The sequence below is a fragment of the Bufo bufo genome, chromosome 4 (assembly GCF_905171765.1).
Source record: "Bufo bufo chromosome 4, aBufBuf1.1, whole genome shotgun sequence".
Taxonomy (NCBI): domain Eukaryota; kingdom Metazoa; phylum Chordata; class Amphibia; order Anura; family Bufonidae; genus Bufo; species Bufo bufo.
In genome coordinates, this window is record NC_053392.1 from 586,522,773 (window position 1) to 586,539,638 (window position 16,866).

The 16,866-nt window shown below is 45.8% G+C and overlaps 1 protein-coding gene across 3 annotated transcripts in view; it reads left to right on the plus strand.

The window, feature by feature from the left end:
• Positions 1-14,359, plus strand: part of KCTD3 (potassium channel tetramerization domain containing 3) — a 61,038-nt gene extending 46,679 nt beyond the window's left edge. For all 3 annotated transcript variants that reach the window (XM_040430430.1, XM_040430431.1, XM_040430432.1), the window contains 9 exons: positions 2,186-2,301; positions 5,366-5,453; positions 6,954-7,070; positions 8,351-8,521; positions 8,784-8,939; positions 10,355-10,451; positions 11,915-12,099; positions 12,179-12,317; positions 12,869-14,359. In XM_040430430.1, coding sequence (XP_040286364.1) covers positions 2,186-2,301; positions 5,366-5,453; positions 6,954-7,070; positions 8,351-8,521; positions 8,784-8,939; positions 10,355-10,451; positions 11,915-12,099; positions 12,179-12,317; positions 12,869-13,421 — 1,622 coding nt within the window. In that variant the 3' untranslated portion in view covers positions 13,422-14,359. The remainder of the gene's footprint in view (positions 1-2,185; positions 2,302-5,365; positions 5,454-6,953; positions 7,071-8,350; positions 8,522-8,783; positions 8,940-10,354; positions 10,452-11,914; positions 12,100-12,178; positions 12,318-12,868) is intronic.
• Positions 14,360-16,866: the final 2,507 nt, after the last annotated feature.

The window sequence follows — 16,866 nt, forward strand, 5'->3', positions numbered from 1 at the left end:
GTGTGGGTCTCAGAGGTGGAACCCTATGCCACTCAGAGGTGGAACCCTATGCCACTCAGAGGTGGAACCCTATGCTATCAAAGTCCTAGATAGCACAACTCCTCTAAAGACCCATCCTAAGGACAGACCATCAATCATTTCAGTGAGTCGCACCAGTTACTGGCAGACGGTAGGATCCATCACTTTTCACAAGGCTTTGTTTAGCTTCATTTATTAGTATAATCAAAGCCCTGTCTACTCTGCATGGACAGTCCTATCTGCCCAGTACATATCCCGTCTATGCAGGGATCTCCCACATCCATCTTGCAGCCAGGATCACATAAATCAAGGAGTGAAATGTATTGGTAAGTTGCAGCATGAGACATAATTGTGTCTCTTACCCTCAAACACGGAGAATTCGTCTATTAAAAAGTCATCTAGTCGAGCCGAGTGTTGGTTCGCCCGCCCGCACCTTGTAGACAGAGTGGTTACATTCCTAGCCGTCCCCAGAAGAGCCATGTTTACTAGAAGTCGTCGCGTTTCCAGACGTTATCCGTCTGCGCCGAGGCCTCAGAGAAGAAATTAATTCACCCGAACTGGAGCAGGCAGCTGAGCCACGCAGCGGGCAACACCACAATAACTAAAGTCCTTTCAATACCTAAAAGTACATAAAAAAGAAATTGATCATCTGCTTTAATATCAGGTCCATTTCTCAGCCACGTAAGAGGGAATAAAGTTCTTTGGAGCTGGCAGAACAATCAGAACCGTGGGCACAAGGGTGAAATGCCGGGAAATTGCTTGTATCCAGCGCAATTAGGTTTCCATTTTATTTAATAATGAAGTGCCTTTTTACTTGGATTTGATTGTGATGCTTGGAAATGATCGTCGTGGGGGCCCCGAGGTGCTCGCCTCCACAACAAATGGATTATTTTACAGACTGCGAACAAACACTTCAGACCTCGGGAACGGCTTGGAAGGAAAATTACAAAGCCTGGCATCTCTGTGATAGAGCTGTCCCCCAGGCAGCCGGCCCTTCAATATTACTTACCGAAGACACCAGCAGCAGATTGCAGCTATAAGCAGTATTTTACGGAGAGGGCCCCTTAAGACAGGAGCATGTCATTGCTTATACCGTCCTGCTCCCGGCGGAGAGCAGTCACGATGGAAGAGACTAAGCAGGAGTGACACTTTAAATTCCTTCTGCCCATTCCCGCTGTCTCTCTTGATTTTCCTGAACCTTCAGCTTACTGGAGTAATCAATTCTCCTCCTTGTTTTATCTGCTTTTTATTATTCTGATTATTATTATTTTTTTTTTATCGGTGCCTTCTGCAGCCTGTAATGCTTGTTAAGGAGGTTGTATTATCGGCGACAACGCCTTTCATAATGTGTCCTGCGCATAAAGTGATCGTCCAGTTCCAGAGTATTACATGGCGGCCATGCAGAAGAGTTTATCAGCAATGTGACAGTTCAGGCCGAATAAGGCCTCCTTCACATTTCCGTGACAAGGTGGTCAGTGGTTCATCCATGAAGGATCCGTGTTTGGTCTGGGTGTCCGTTTTTTTTGCTCTCCATGTGTCATATGTCATCCGTATTCCACAGACGCTGCTAGGCTGAAAATGACATCTCCTAGAAGCGATCCGTGAGAACCACAGACCAAACACGGATTCATGGACCTATAGACTGTAATGTACGTGATGCACAAAATAGGGCATGCTTCCATGGCGCCAGCACAGATCCACGATCCGCATTAACCCACTAATGTGTGAAAACACGCATTAAAGACAGTGGCTACGTGTGCTGTCCGTGATTCACTGATGTGCGATAGAGGCCTAATGCTGGGAAATGGCTTGTATCCACCGCAGTTGCATATTCTGGGTCTTCATCGGTCCAGGACCCTTCAGGGTTTGTGTTCCCAGTGCAAGCGCTGCCATTGATGCGCACGTGGCGGTGCTCTGGTGTCCATGCTGGTACTGCCAACAGCATTGTATTAGAGCTGGTGAAGAAGCAGGTAAAACTGTACGGTGTGTGTATGTGTAGAATAGGCTGATGAATATCTGGTAATCCAGCTGAGCCGGATTATTGGTACGGTTTTATATTCACACACAGCATTTGTATAGATATTTTTGTACAGTCTGGAAAGGGACGATTTGGGGTGTTTTCCTTACTTTTGTGTGTGGCGTTCTTCATGTATATTCATTTCTTTAGGTGTGTTCAACCTTGGCGTGCCAGTGGATGCGCTGTTCTTTATTGGTAACCAGCTGGTTGCGACCAGTCATACAGGGAAGGTCGGGGTGTGGAACGCCGTCACTCAGCACTGGCAGGTAAGTCACAGAGAGGAACACTTAGGCCAGACACATACGAGTGAGTTCAATGCGAGAAACTCGCAGCGTGTGTCATTGTGAGGTCCTGTTCTGACCTCCGCTCCTCTGACGGGATCGCGCAGCATTATAATGATTTATAAGGCTGTGTGTCCCTGTGAGACCTGGAATCTATTGCATTACACTGACAGCATTATGTCAGTGTCAATCACTAGATTCCAGGACTCTCGGGGTCACAGAGCCTTATCAATCGCTATAATGCTGTGCGATCCCGTCAGAGGAGCGGAGGTCAGAACAGGACCTCACAATGACACACGCTGCGAGTTTCTCGCGTTGAACTCGCCTGTGTGTTTCTGCCATCACTTGACACAATTGTGCACTTGTTCACACCATGCTGTTAGGGTAGCGAAAACGCTATGGATTTTCCCATATAGGAAGTGCATGGACAAAATCCAGAGCGTTAACAAGAGCAGCAAAGTGGATGAGATTTTCACAGATCCACAAAAAATTCATTTCAGATTAATGTTGCAGGTTTTTGCCACAGATTTCAATCTTGTATTTTTGCAACAAAATCCACACTGTTTGGTGCTGATTTTGCCGCTGCGGAATCCCGGTAGAACTGCTGCATCCCTTATAATGACAGAAATGACTGATTCACCCGAGAAATGAAACTGGTTTGTGTAATACATTAATATTCCTCTAAGGGCTCACGCACACAAACGTATTTTTTTGTTTGTGTCCGTTCCGTTTTTTATTTAATTTATTTTTTCCGGCCCTTATACAGAACCATTTATTTCAATGGGGGCCGCAAATAAATTGGAATGACTCCGTGTGCATTCCGTATCCGTATGTCCGCAAGTCCGTTCACCCTAATAGAAAACAGAACATGTCCTCAAAACAGACAACAATAGGACAAGGACAGGTATTCTTAAAATGGATCCGCAACATTTTTTATATATTTTTTTTTTTCTCCGCTCCGTGTTTTGCACACAGCAAAATACATACGGTCGTCTGCACGAGCCCTAATTCACCTTTCGAGTCCTTTAAAGAGTAAGGCTACTTTCACACCTGCGTTAGGTGCGGATCCCTTTGCATTATGAAGAACAGGATCAAAACGGATCCGTCCTGACTTACATTGAAAGTCAATGGGAGGCGGATCCGTTTTCAATTTCACCATATTGTGTCAGTGAAAACTGATCCGCTCCCATTGACTTACATTGTAAGTCAGAACGGATCCGTTTGGCTCCGCATCCAGAGAGGAATGGAGGCGGAACAGAACCAAACTGATGCATTCTGAGCAGATCCTTAACTATTCAGAATGCATTGGGGCAAAACTGATCCGTTTTGGGCCACTTGTGAGAGCCCTGAACGGATCTCACAAACTGAATTCAAAACGCCAGTGTGAAAGTAGCTAAAGTAACTAAACTTTTATACTAACTTTTAATATGTTGTCCCTAAGTGCCTAAAAAATCTTTTTCTAATATACTTTATTAATTTTCTATTTTTACCATACTTTTTCATCCCTAAAGCGCACTATTAACTGGTGCGCTAAAACTCTGTTCTCCCTACACTGCTGAGCTTTCAGCGCTGTACGGAGTACTCATTTTATGAATGGGCCCACAGCAGCGCAGGGAGTACGGGCAGGAGCGCATATTGCTGCTCCTGCCCGTGCTCCTCTGACTATTACTAACTGCTGGCATAGCACATGGGTACCCTGTACCCATTTACTATGCCAGGAATAGCTGAGCGGAGCGGGCTCCTGCTTCTTCCTGCTCCGCTCAGCTAAGAGAACATGCAGTGCTGATAGTCCAATATGCGCTCCTGCCCGTACTCCCTGCGCTGCTGCGGGCCCATTCATAAAATGAGAGCTCTGTACACTGCTGACAGCTCAGCAGTGTAGGGAGAACAGAGTTTTAGCGCACCAGTTAATAGTGCGCTTTAGGGATGAAAAAGTATGGTGAATAGAAAATTAATAAAGTATATTAGAAAAATTATTTTTTAGGCAGTTAGGGACAACATATTAAAAGTTAGTATAAAAGTTTGGTTACTCTTTAAGGCGTCCTTACAGACGACTATCTCTCTCCTGACTTCCCCCATACACATACAGCATGTGGAGAAACCTGCTGCCAGACGAGAACAAAAGGATCAAAAATTCAGCTCGCCCAATCCTCCCCCTGACTTCATCTGTCGCTAGAGTCAGGACTTCTTGATACATGTTAGACTGTTGGCCAGTCCTGCTGCAAACTGCTGGGTCGGATCACAACACCCTGATATATGTATGGGGGCTCTAGTTTTTTGGTTATAAGAATCAGAGTAACTTTCCATATTCTCATGTTGCCAGCAGAAAGCATTTGGTCCTCATGGTTCCACCATCTTCATCCACAAGGCCCATGATATGGTTTCGCTCCCTATTATTGAGGCCTCGGTGATTGGTTTCCACCACAGGAGATGGTGGGATCAGCCCTCTACTTTTCCGGCCCCTTGTGTCGTTATTTTTTTTCCCATCCTCTGGATTTCTTCTCACACGAGAGCTTCTATACCTGGTCTCCTGACCTTACAATGGAAGCAGCTGATAATACGATGATCTGTGATAATCTCAAAGTCTCCATTGTCAAAGACTCTCTGAGACCTCATGCACACGACCATGTGGCGGCCTTGCCCGCCATGCGGATCACAAATTGTTGTCCGCAATGCACGGGCACTGACTGTCTGCCTGCTGTCGGCAAAGCGGACCTATTCACTTGAATGAGGTCCATGATCCACATCTGACAGTCTGTGTGCGCTACTTTTTTGCAGTGCGGAGGCACGGACTGAAAACCCACGGAAGCACTCTGTAGTGCTTCCGTGGCCTTCCGATTCGTGCGTCTGTTCTGCACCTTATCTCCTGGATTGCGAACCCATTCAAGTGAATGGGTCTGCATCCATGATAGTGTCCACTGCCCGTATATTGCGGACCCACTGTTTGCGGGCCGCAATGCATCGTGTGCATGAGGCCTGAGGAACCACCTGCATCTCAGACCTTCAGTAACTCCTGGGGACCATTATATGTAGATCCTTCCCTCCACAGGTACAAGATGTGGTTCCTATCACCAGCTACGACACCGCTGGATCATTTCTTCTCCTGGGATGTAACAATGGATCAATCTATTATATAGGTAAGCAGGTATTGTGTGATCCTTTCTGTGGTATTTGTATTTTAAATCCTTTAAAGGGATTGTCCACCCACAATAAAAAAATCAATTACAGGTGGGGGATGTAAAAAAATTTAATCAAAACCTATCGCTCTCCTTTTGAAAGTCCAGCGCCGTTGCTTCCGTCCCCGCCATAACAGAATAATGACATTCCGCTCCCATTCATCACAAGTGCAAGAAGATCACGTGACTGTTGAGCCTCTGTGGTCACATGCCATCCTTCCACACGTGACCACAGAGTCCAATGGTTAGCTGCAGCAGGCTCATGAAGGGGAACAAAACATTGCCCCTTCCGGTCCAGTGGGGCCAGGAGCTACAGCAAGAATAAGGCGAGTGATAGTTTTTTTTTTCTTTTTTATACACACTCCTACCTGTAATTGATTTTTTTTATTTTGGTTACCAATATTTTTCGGTATACCAAGTTTCTTTTTCCAGGAGTTGAATATCGGTGATCCACACTCAATATGTTATCATGGGGGTCTGACTCCTGGTATCCCCATCGGTCAGTTGTTTGAAGGGGCTGCGGCCTCTTCATAGTATACCAGCCACAGCGCCAAACATTGTATAGTGGCTGTGCTTGGTATTGCAGATCAATCCCATTCACTTGAACAGGACTGAGCTGCACCAGAACCATGTAATCGATGGATGTGACGTGATATATACGGCCACGCTGTGTATGTTTGTTTATTTAAACTTGTTTTATTGTTTCCGATAATAAAATAAAATATTACATACAAGAATGTGTATTGCATTACTTTTTTCCAAACCTCAGTCTAATCTTGCATGACCCTTTGTAGTCCCAGTAAAAGGGAGGAAATATGAAGAAACGTTACAATATGATAAACTTGACCAAATTAAATAGTAACCAAAAATGCAAAATAACTAAGAAGATTGACAAGGAGTTGTATGCTCGACATCACAATAGTATTGAAACTTTGTTAAAATGGGGGTTAAGCCAGTTATGCCACTTAGCCTCGGACTTTACTAGATTATTGGAGACTGAGGCATTGATCATCTCATAGAGACAATTGTCGTTAACGGAGTTCACAATAACGGGGGAGGGTTTGGATTTTTGTTCTGGTTGCTATGATCATGTGAATTATAACTGTTCGGAAAGAATCTGGAAAGGAATCCAAATTAATAGAAAGAAGGCTTTGCGCCATTGATGGGGAAATGGGGGTTTTGCATGTCTGAGTTATGCCCCGCATGCCTATACAGTGACATAAATGGGAGCCACCGGTCAGACCTATTCATCGGTCAGTACTGCCATGACGTGACTTCTGCTGGTCATTAGAATGCAGGAGCTGGACTGTTTTGGGCTTCTGCCTCCATCATTCAGAAGAAAGCAACAGGACGCAGAGGAGCTCCATCGAGGAGCACTTGATTCTGAAGGCTTCTAAGTTTCCCCTTTCTAGTCAAGGTTGTGACATTGCTTTGGTTTCTCTGGTTATTTTATCACTACAGATATGCAGAAGTTCCCACTACGTATGAAGGACAATGATCTTCTGGTCACGGAATTGTACCACGATCCCTCCAACGATGCCATCACTGCACTGAGTGTCTACCTCACCCCGAAAACGAGTGAGTATGGGCCAGGCTCTGAGATCTCCTCCATAATGCAGTCATGAAACCTGATGCCAGAAGTGGGCATAACATTTACAATGTGCTTTTTTTATTCTGAGCCCTGTACACAAGTGTCTTCTCATATGGACATTGTAATCCATGCACAACATGATGGGCCATTATTTGGTATGTGGTCAAGGGAAATAAACAGTCTCGTGAAGCTAAACCCTGTGATAATGGCCCGATCACTGGGAAAGCCTCGGTCTAAGTTGGAGTTTTCCTGATAAAACAACCTCTTTAATAATAAAGGGGTAGAATCTCCACGAAACAGCGGTCTGCAGATGAGGTGCTGGCTTATTTAATATCCGAGTCATGTCTCAAGGCCTGTTTAAAGGGTCGAACATTGACTTATAGAATAGCTTCCTTACCTCTGGAGGCATCAGAGGCAGAGCTTGTTAAGAGCTCATTTGCATCCCTTCGAACCCCTGAAAGAAAGGCTTATTTATGCCTCACAGTTAAAGGGCTTTTCCAAGATTTTATTTTATTGATGACCTATTCTCAGGATAGGTCATCAATATCAGACACCCGGCACCCCTGCTGATCAGCTGGTTGAAGAGGAGGCCGCGCTCCGCGTGAGTGCAGCCTTCCCTTAATTATTTACCTGCTCGCCATCATCACAGCGCTGAGCAGGTGTAACTACAAGCCTTCTTATTCACTTCTATAGGACGGCTCGTTCCTGTACACTTGAATACTACAGAGCTTGTAGTTACACCTGCTGCAATGACGACGAGCAGATAAACCGTGAAGGGAAAGGAACTGCGCCCTGCCTTCTCATACAGCTGACCTGTGCGGGGTGTCGGACCTCCACCCATCTGATATTAGTGACCTATCCTGAGAGAACTCTGCGCATGTGCATTGTGCTCACCATTTATTTCTATTGGAGTTCTGAAAATAGCTGAGCGAGTGCGCTTGGCTATCTTCGAAAGTCCCATAGAAATGAATAGAGAGCGCACTGCGCAAGCACCGCTTGATTCACCTCTATGACTGACGGAAATAGCCGATGCTCAGCTTTTTTCGTACTCCCATAAAAATGAACGGAGAGAGGCCACGCGGTTGCCCTCCGTTCGTTTCAGAGCTCCATTCTAGAGATGAGCAGGTCCCCGAGGTGGGACCCACACCTATCTGACATTGGTGGCATGTCCTAGCGATATGCCACCAATGTCTAAGGTGAGACAGCCCCTTTAATGCAATCTTGACACATGATAATCGTACAATAAATCTGTTCCTACTTCTGCCAGGTGTCAGTGGAAACTGGATAGAGATCGCTTACGGCACAAGCTCTGGAGCGGTCCGGGTGATTGTGCAGCATCCAGAGACCGTAGGCTCCGGCCCACAGCTCTTCCAGACCTTTACCGTGCACAGGAGCCCGGTGACGAAGATCATGCTGTCAGAGAAACACCTGGTGTCAGGTACCTTGTTACTATCATTCGCTTCCACAGGGCTGATATCTGCCATTGTAATGTACAGTATGGGATGTCCATAACATGAAAAGTACAGTTATCACAGGGAGCAGAGCACTAATTGTATAAACTATATATATATATATATATATATAATGTGGGTGGTTGTGTACAGTGTATATATATATATATATATATATATATATATATATCCTGTGTGGGGAGTCCCTGCAGTCAAGTGTCATGTATGTGTTCTTGTGTTTTACATTAGTTTGTGCGGACAATAACCATGTCCGGACCTGGACAGTAACTCGCTTCAGAGGAATGATCTCCACCCAGCCTGGGTCAACGCCACTCGCCTCCTTCAAAATCCTATCCCTGGAGGAGACAGAGAGCCATGGCAGCTATTCTTCAGGCAATGATATAGGTACAGTGGTAATTATATTGTATATTACATACGCTCCTGGTGCATGGTTATGGTTAGGCGACAGTCCCAAGCAAGTTCGGGTGCTGCCTAGCAAGCAGCGGCATGAATACATGTTTATTACAGACTGTAAGGGTTACGGTTACACAGGTCGAGGCCAGGATCTGCGAGTAGCGGCAATCCAATAGAAATGAATGGGATCGCAGCGCGAGTCGCAAAAAAATCCAGCAGTGTTGGGATCCCATTCATTTCTATGTTATCACCGCTATTGGACTGATGGAGTCCTGGACAGGTATTAAAAGGATTTTCCAACTCTTTACAACTGATGACCTATTCTCAGGATAGGTCATCAGTATCTGATCAATGGGGGTCCGACCCCCGGGACCCCCGCCCATTAGCTGTTTGAGAAGGCACCAGCGCTCTTGTGAGCGCCATGGCCTTCTCGCAGCTCACCAAGCACAGCGCCGCACATTGTATAACGCTTGTATCGCAGGTCATCACCATTCACTTCAGTGGGGCCAAGCTGCGCCTAGGCCATGTGACCGATGAACTTGTCCCTTGGCCTAGGAAAAGCCGAGAGAAGGCAGTGGTGCTACTGCCTTCACAAACAGCTGATTGGCAGGGGTCTCAGGTGTCGGACCCCCACCGATCAGATACTGATGACCTATCCTGATGATAGGTAATCAGTTGTAAAGTCTTGGAAAACCCATTTAAATCCAGATTAGGCCCGCCCCCGCTAAACACCTGATCAGCGGAGGTGGTGGTACTTGGACCCCCCACAGATCACATATTGATAACCTAGGTCATCCATGTTTAATTCCTGGAACACCTATTTAAATATAAAATAGCTAGCAGCAGATTATGTGATAATATCAGGGTATTCATTTGGGCTCTACCCTTAGAAGTCAGGAATATGAAATGCTCCTATGGCCATGCCGTGGTCCATAATCTGTGATAATCCTCCATTTATCAGGTCCCTATGATGTTAGATTAAATGAAGTTCTCAGAGTGCACACTGTTATAGCTTGGGGTCCTATTCCTATTTGTTATTCATAATTAAAGGGGTTGTCCAGAATTATAATTTTTTTTTTAATTCCCCCCTCCAAGCTGTACCTGTGAAGAGATGCATGCTTACCCCCTCCATGGCTCCCAGGCTATCTTCACTGCACTCCTCCTGCAGTTAATGACTGGCCTCAACAGTGATGTGTCTCCAAGCGTCACATGATCCACATGATCCGTTGCTGCTGAGGCCGGTCTTCCATGCAGGAGTTGATAGGCTAAGACCAGAAGTCCAGTGAAGACAGCCCAGGATATAACTGCAGGTAAGTGTAGCTCTCTTCACAGGCACCTGGGGGAGGTGGGCGAGAAAATTCCTGGATAACACCTTTAAGTAAATTCATTTCCAAATATTCCTCCAGGGCCTTTTGGAGAACGAGACGACCAGCAAGTGTTTATCCAGAAGGTGGTTCCTATAACTAATAAGTTGTTTGTTAGGCTTTCTTCAACTGGAAAAAGGTAACCAGAACCTTTTTTGTGTGTTTTTTTTTTTTTAAAAGTAATAAACCTAAAAATGTATTCTATTTTCCATTGCTTATGTAGCAGCAGCATATTACGCAGTGTTATACAGTGATCGTCACATCATCAGCCCCTCTCCAGTGAGGCTCACAGTGAAATTTTCCTATCTCAGACACTAGGGCCAGTTTCCCATTTTTTAGGTTATAGACATTTGAGGCCTATAACCTAAACATATGGCCAGGTCCCTACTAATAACCTGAATCCGAAACTGACCTTATTAAATGTGCCTGTGGCTCTATTAGCACATAAAACAGGTTTTTATAACCTGTCAGTCACCTACCTAAGGTGCCCAAGGGGACGTCGCTTCACACAGGGTGCCCAGCTGCAGCCATCTCCGTCTGGTGCCCAGCGCCGCCTTCCCACTAGAAATCCCCGCCTCCCTTTCTATTGTCCGCTCCCTCAGCCAGATCCCGCGCGGCTGTGAGAGGATGGCTGCAATAAGGGCGGTCAAGGCAGGTTTGAGCGAAGTGCGCCGGACGGCGCATGCGCAATTCGCTCAACGAGGCCACTGCCAGGAGTCCGCACGGGCGCATCAGGTTATACCTAGTGCGCACGCCCAGGATCTGGCTGAGGGAGCAGACGATTTCGGAGGCGGTGCTGAGGTGAGGAAGGCGGCTCTATAGAAACGGAGGTCGGCGATTTCTAGTGGGAAGGCGGCGCTGGGCACCAGACGGAGATGGCTGCAGCCGGGCACCCTGTATGACGCGACGTCCCCTTGGGCACCTTAGGTAGGTGACTGACAGGTTATTAAAACCTGTTTTATGTGCTAATAGAGCCACAGGCACATTTAATAAGGTCAGTTTCGGATTCGGGTTATTAGTAGGGACCTGGCCATATGTTTAGGTTATAGGCCTCAAATGTCATGACAGAATCCCTTTAAACAAAGGTCAGGGCTTAAAGGGTTATTCCCATCTTGGACATTTATCCTCATGCTTAGTCAGCTATTTTTGCAACTTCCATAGAAGTGAATGGAGAGAGGCGCATATGGGCAGCCACCTATCTGTTCACAGCAGTTGTGAGACTGGGCTCAGTGGACTCTTGTTCTCGAGATAGGTGGGGGTCTCAGGTGGGACCCACGTTTATTAGACATTTACAGCATGTCCTCATTAATGATACGTTTGTCTTACTTGCAGACAGGGCAGAGGGGAAGGCTACTACTGCAGTCAGTTATCTTACAGCCAGACACAAGACATGGATGATCTCCTATAACGCATCGAGAAGATTTCTTTATATTTTTCCAGTTTTAATTGTTATGCGAGATAAACTAGAGTCAAAGGAAAGGAAGAGAGTGTGAAATGTTATTTTTTGTGTGCATTTTCTGAGTTTATTGTCCCTCCAATCTGCCTGCTACGATATAATTGCCTATAAATAAGAATATAAGAACTGGATGTTTCCTCATGCAGAATCTGTGAAATCCAAGCAGTCGACTGCACGACCATCACATGTTTTACTGTCCGGGAATGTGAAGGATCGAGCCGGATGGGCTCCAGGCCCCGGCGCTATCTCTTTACAGGACACTCGAATGGAAGTATTCAAATGTGGGACCTTACAACCGCAATGGATATGGTGACAAAGACGGAAGATAAAGGTACAGGAAGAGAACAGGCAGGTCGTGGGTCAGTGAGCAGAATCCCTTCGTTTTTACTTAATTATTGGTTTCTCTTTAGATGTTGGAGGCCCAACGGAGGAAGAGCTCCTAAAGTTATTAGACCAGTGTGACCTGAGTGCTTCCCGCTGCGCCACACCGAATATCAGCCCGGCCACCTCTGTGGTTCACCAAAGTCGCCTACGAGATTCTAGCTCCAGGTATGTTTTTAAGCTTATGTCATCATGTTGTACAAAGCAGAGTTGTAAATTGTTTACTTTAGGGGGTTCTCCACTATGTTAGAATTCCGTCTGACAACAAACTGATCAGTAGTAGTATCCCCTTCTGTGACCCACAATGATCTTCATTGATCTATGGGGGCTCGTCTCCGTTGCGGCCTGCTATTGGCTGCTCCCTCCCTTCGGCGGCCGTGCACGGATCTGGAGCGATGCAGGCGCCAGGGAGCAGGTAAGTATAATCCATACATTTGGCTCAGGCATACGGGGGGGATATTTTAGATATCGGATAACCCCTTTCATGGTGATTGGTGGTCATCCCAACAGTAGGGTGTCAGTATATTGTTGGGGCTTCTTGTAACAAAAAAGGGATTATCCCAGGCAGACAACCTTTTAAGAGCGAGAGGGGGCGAGATTCTGGGAGGTTACTGCTTCTCATCAGTTTGAGGCCCACGCTATTTGTTGTAGTTTTTGTCCTTCTCTGTAGTTGATAAAGTTACTTTGTTCTAAAAATTATATTTTTATACTTTTTATAGTTTACAACTTCATCATGAGACGATACATGAAACCGCCACTTACGGCTCTGTGAGACCGTACCGCGAGAGCCCCTTGTTGGCACGAGCCCGGCGTACAGAAAGCTTCCACAGCTACCGGGATTTCCAAAACTTTAGCTTCAACAAAAACAACATCGAGAGGGGTGACCCAGAAAATGGGAATCTGCTTCCGAAAAATGAGATGCGACCAAGTGATCACGAAAGCTGCCTCCTCGATAAGAAAGCCACAACGGCACAAAAACCGACCAAGTGTATGGAGAGCGCTGGCGAGTGCATCCGCCATCCTGAGAGCGCCGATGTCAGGAGGAGGATCGTGGAGGAAGAAAGTGAACTCAAGTCTGAATCGAGGAAAAAAAGCGGCTTCGAAGGCGCGTTCCTCAGCAGACGGAAGGTTTCTCAAGTACCTCACTTAAGCTCGTCGCCAGGTGACGGTGGAAATGAGTCGTCTGGGACCGCCTCACCTTCTCCTACAAAGTCCTCCACTTCCCCACGGCGTAAAAAAAGTGACTCCTCCTGCCAGGACTATGCATTATAATCTAAAATAATCCTCAATGAGCTAATCGTGCTGCACAAGTGGATTCAACACTAAACTCAGGAGTAGAGAGGAGTCACACGATGCAAATGTCCCCCCGCCATGACTTCTAGAAAATCACAAGTACCATAATTCACAGTCTTGGGGTCGAGTTAGTGGTTGTAATGGCGTCCCTAGTATTTAAAGGGATTATCCGGGTGTAAGTGAAGCTGCTGTATAATATCTCCAGCATTGCTCTGGTCCCTCCTGTACTGGTCTGTCTCTTTACATACATTACGTCCATGGGCAAGACATATTTACATAGAAGTCTGTCATCGGTGGATGCACTATGGTGGACCATTCATTAAGACCAGCATTTTCCACACCGGTCTCACGTCCCTCTTCGCTGCCGGATCAAACACCAAAGTTATGTAGAGGTCGACAGACTGAACCGGCGTGGAACATAATAAAGGAGCTGGACCCACACCACGTGGTGGAAGGTTGCAAGTTATGGCGCACAAAAGCTATGCACCAAGACTTGCAAAACCTTTACACCACTTTTGGCGTGATAAATGTCCTCCGTAAATGTGGACAAATAGACCTTTTCTGGTCACCAGCGTGCCTAGGGAGCCAATTAATGTAGAAGATGTGTGTACCCTCCGTCGAGGCACGAAAGCATCACCTGTTTGTTCCACGACCACATTTTCTATTATGAGACCATGTTTTCCCCCATCTGAGACAGCGAATGCTAAAGTATGGATCCATAATGGGAAATAATGGAAAGTTGCTGGTGAGCACCATCTCTAATTACAAAGTGAGCGTCTACATTCCTGTCTGAAAGCAGCATAGGATAATGGGGGAGACGCTGAGCTTGGAAATATAGAGGTTTAGTATTTCCATGTAAAATAGCAAGAATTGATGTAAAACATCTCAAAGGGGTTGCACATGAAGCATCGCCCGTCCATTTGTTCTTTTAGGGGAGGGGGGGGGGGGGTGCCTAACCTGCGTCTCTCCAGCTGTTGCAAAACTACATCTCCCAGCATGTCTGGACAGCCTACAGCTATTAGGGCATGCTGGGAGTTATAGTTTTGCAACAGCTGGAGGGCCGCCAATTCATCTGAAATATTATTTTTCAAGGACTGGCTGCTGTTTGGAGGGGTTCCAGGAGAGGAGACTTTTTGAAAGGAGTTGTCTCTGACAGAACCTGGTTGAGGGGTGGGGGTCCTACAGTTGAGCCGTCCAGTGGAAAGGGCAGCCCCTGCTTGAGTTAGCTTGGTGCAACCAATATGGTTGCTCATTCACTTGAATGGACTGTATGTAATAAGACGTCCTATGTGCGGCTTCCCACATCTCCCCTACTGCTAATTGGGTTCAGACAACTGGACCGGTGATGATCAGTTGTCGGAAGCAGAATGCTTTTGAATAGGATTTGGGGCAGCCCCTTAAAAGGGGTCGACCCATCTCGCTGCTTCCCGGGAGTTATAAAAAAAGCACGTTATGTTAGCGTAGCTCCAATTCACTAGAATGGGGGATACGGAAACGGTGGAGCGTCCGCCCGCTCGGCTGTTTCCATAAACTCCGATGCCTGGTCCCAAACAGCTCGATGGGACATCCCCTTTAAGTGTTAGGGTATAGTCACATGCAGCAGATTCATAGCAGACTTTTTTCTCGGAGTATCCCTTCATCTGAACAGAGCTTGCAGAAATGCACGCGCTTCCCACCAAATCCCAGTTCGATGAAGGCAACCGATGCGCAATGTGGAGTATGGCTTTCTCTCTCCTCCCTGGTGAAGCATGGCGTGTTCATACCATACATATTTATTGTCACGATTGCCTGATACGTCTGGCTCTGAGATCATATACTGGGCATGCTGCCTGTAACTTTTATATACCCTTCTTTTTTTTTTTTTTGTTACCTATGCTAGTGAATAAGTTATTGCTTTCTAAATGTTATTTATCCCGCTGCGGACGCACTGACCGTACATAGGCGTTTATCAGAAATATTTAATTTTTTTTTAATAGTAATATATAGCAATATTTGCACGAGACGCGACCATAGTTCTTTTCTATTTCCACGGTGTTCGCTCGGCTTCTACAGCATTATTGCACTCTGGTGTGTTCACACACCGTCGTCTTCAACGCACCCGACATCTTGTTATATTTGGACAGTATTTTATGTTCAGGGGGTTGAAAATAAAATCGACCGATGAGAATCGTTTTTTAATAAAACCTTTATCTAATGGAGTATATATATATATGATGCATATTTTATAATTTGTGATGTGTTTGTGTATTACTCCAGTATGAGATATAAAAGCTGCAAATGACTTTTTCTTATATTGTGCTCTTCTTAGTCTTCCCAGGAGATTTTTGAGCTGAAATGCTGATACAAGGGAGGTTAGAGGTTCTTAAAGGGGTTTTCCAGGTTTTTGCAAGTTTTTTTAATTTGAAGCCGAGCCCGCTGTACCTGTTTGAAAAAAAAAGCTTCCAGCCGCTCCTTTCCGGCTCCCATCCCAGCATCGCACGTGACCTCATCCATCTGGTAGTTTACAGACAAGGACTGGAAAACTACAGAAGAGAGACAAAATGGAGCATCGGTGAGCGAGTGAGGTGCTTTTTTTTCAACAGGTACAGCATGCTTGGCTTCAGATTTTAAAATGTCCAAAAACATGGAAAACCCCTTTAAGGTGATCATACACCTTATGTTAGTTTCACATCTGCCGGCCAGACCCTATTGATTATAATGTGGGCCGGAAAATATGTCAGGAATTGGTTGGACATAAATGGCTGCACGCAACAGTTTTTTCTGGCCAATTGCTGGTGTCCTGTTCCGAAACAGAGAGGACAGCTGCAGGTTTAAAACTATCCTTGGGGTTCATGCACACCACCGAATGTTTGGTCCGCATCAGATCCGCATTTTTTTGCAGATTGGATATGGATCCATTCATTTCAATAGGACTGCAAAAGGTGCCGACCGTACACCGTGTGTTGTCCGCATCCGCACATCCGTTCCACGGCCCCGCAAAAAAGAACATGTCCTATTCTCGCCTGTTTTGCGGAAAGGGATAGGGTCTTTCTATTGAATTAAAAAAGAAAATGATAGCGTGCACACAGCCAGGAATCCGCAAACCGGATACAGTTGTGTGCATGAGGGATTAGTAAAAATAGCTGTCAACGACTGTCTTTGACCTCACCCTGTACACATGCATGCTTGGCTCAGACGTGTGTGCATGTGTTCTCAATTGGGAGGGGGTAATAGGCCGCTACCAGATAGCTTTGCCAGTGTCTTATCACTCTTGAGAGATTAAAAAAATAAAATAAAAATTCAGGTGTGTTGAAATCCAAAATGCCAGACCCTCTCCTGAAAACTGCTGTTATAGGAGAAAAGAAAAACGGATGACATCCATGTGACGTCTGTTTTTTTGTTTTTGTGAATCCATTGTAACAATGCCTGTCTTTGTCCTCAAAAC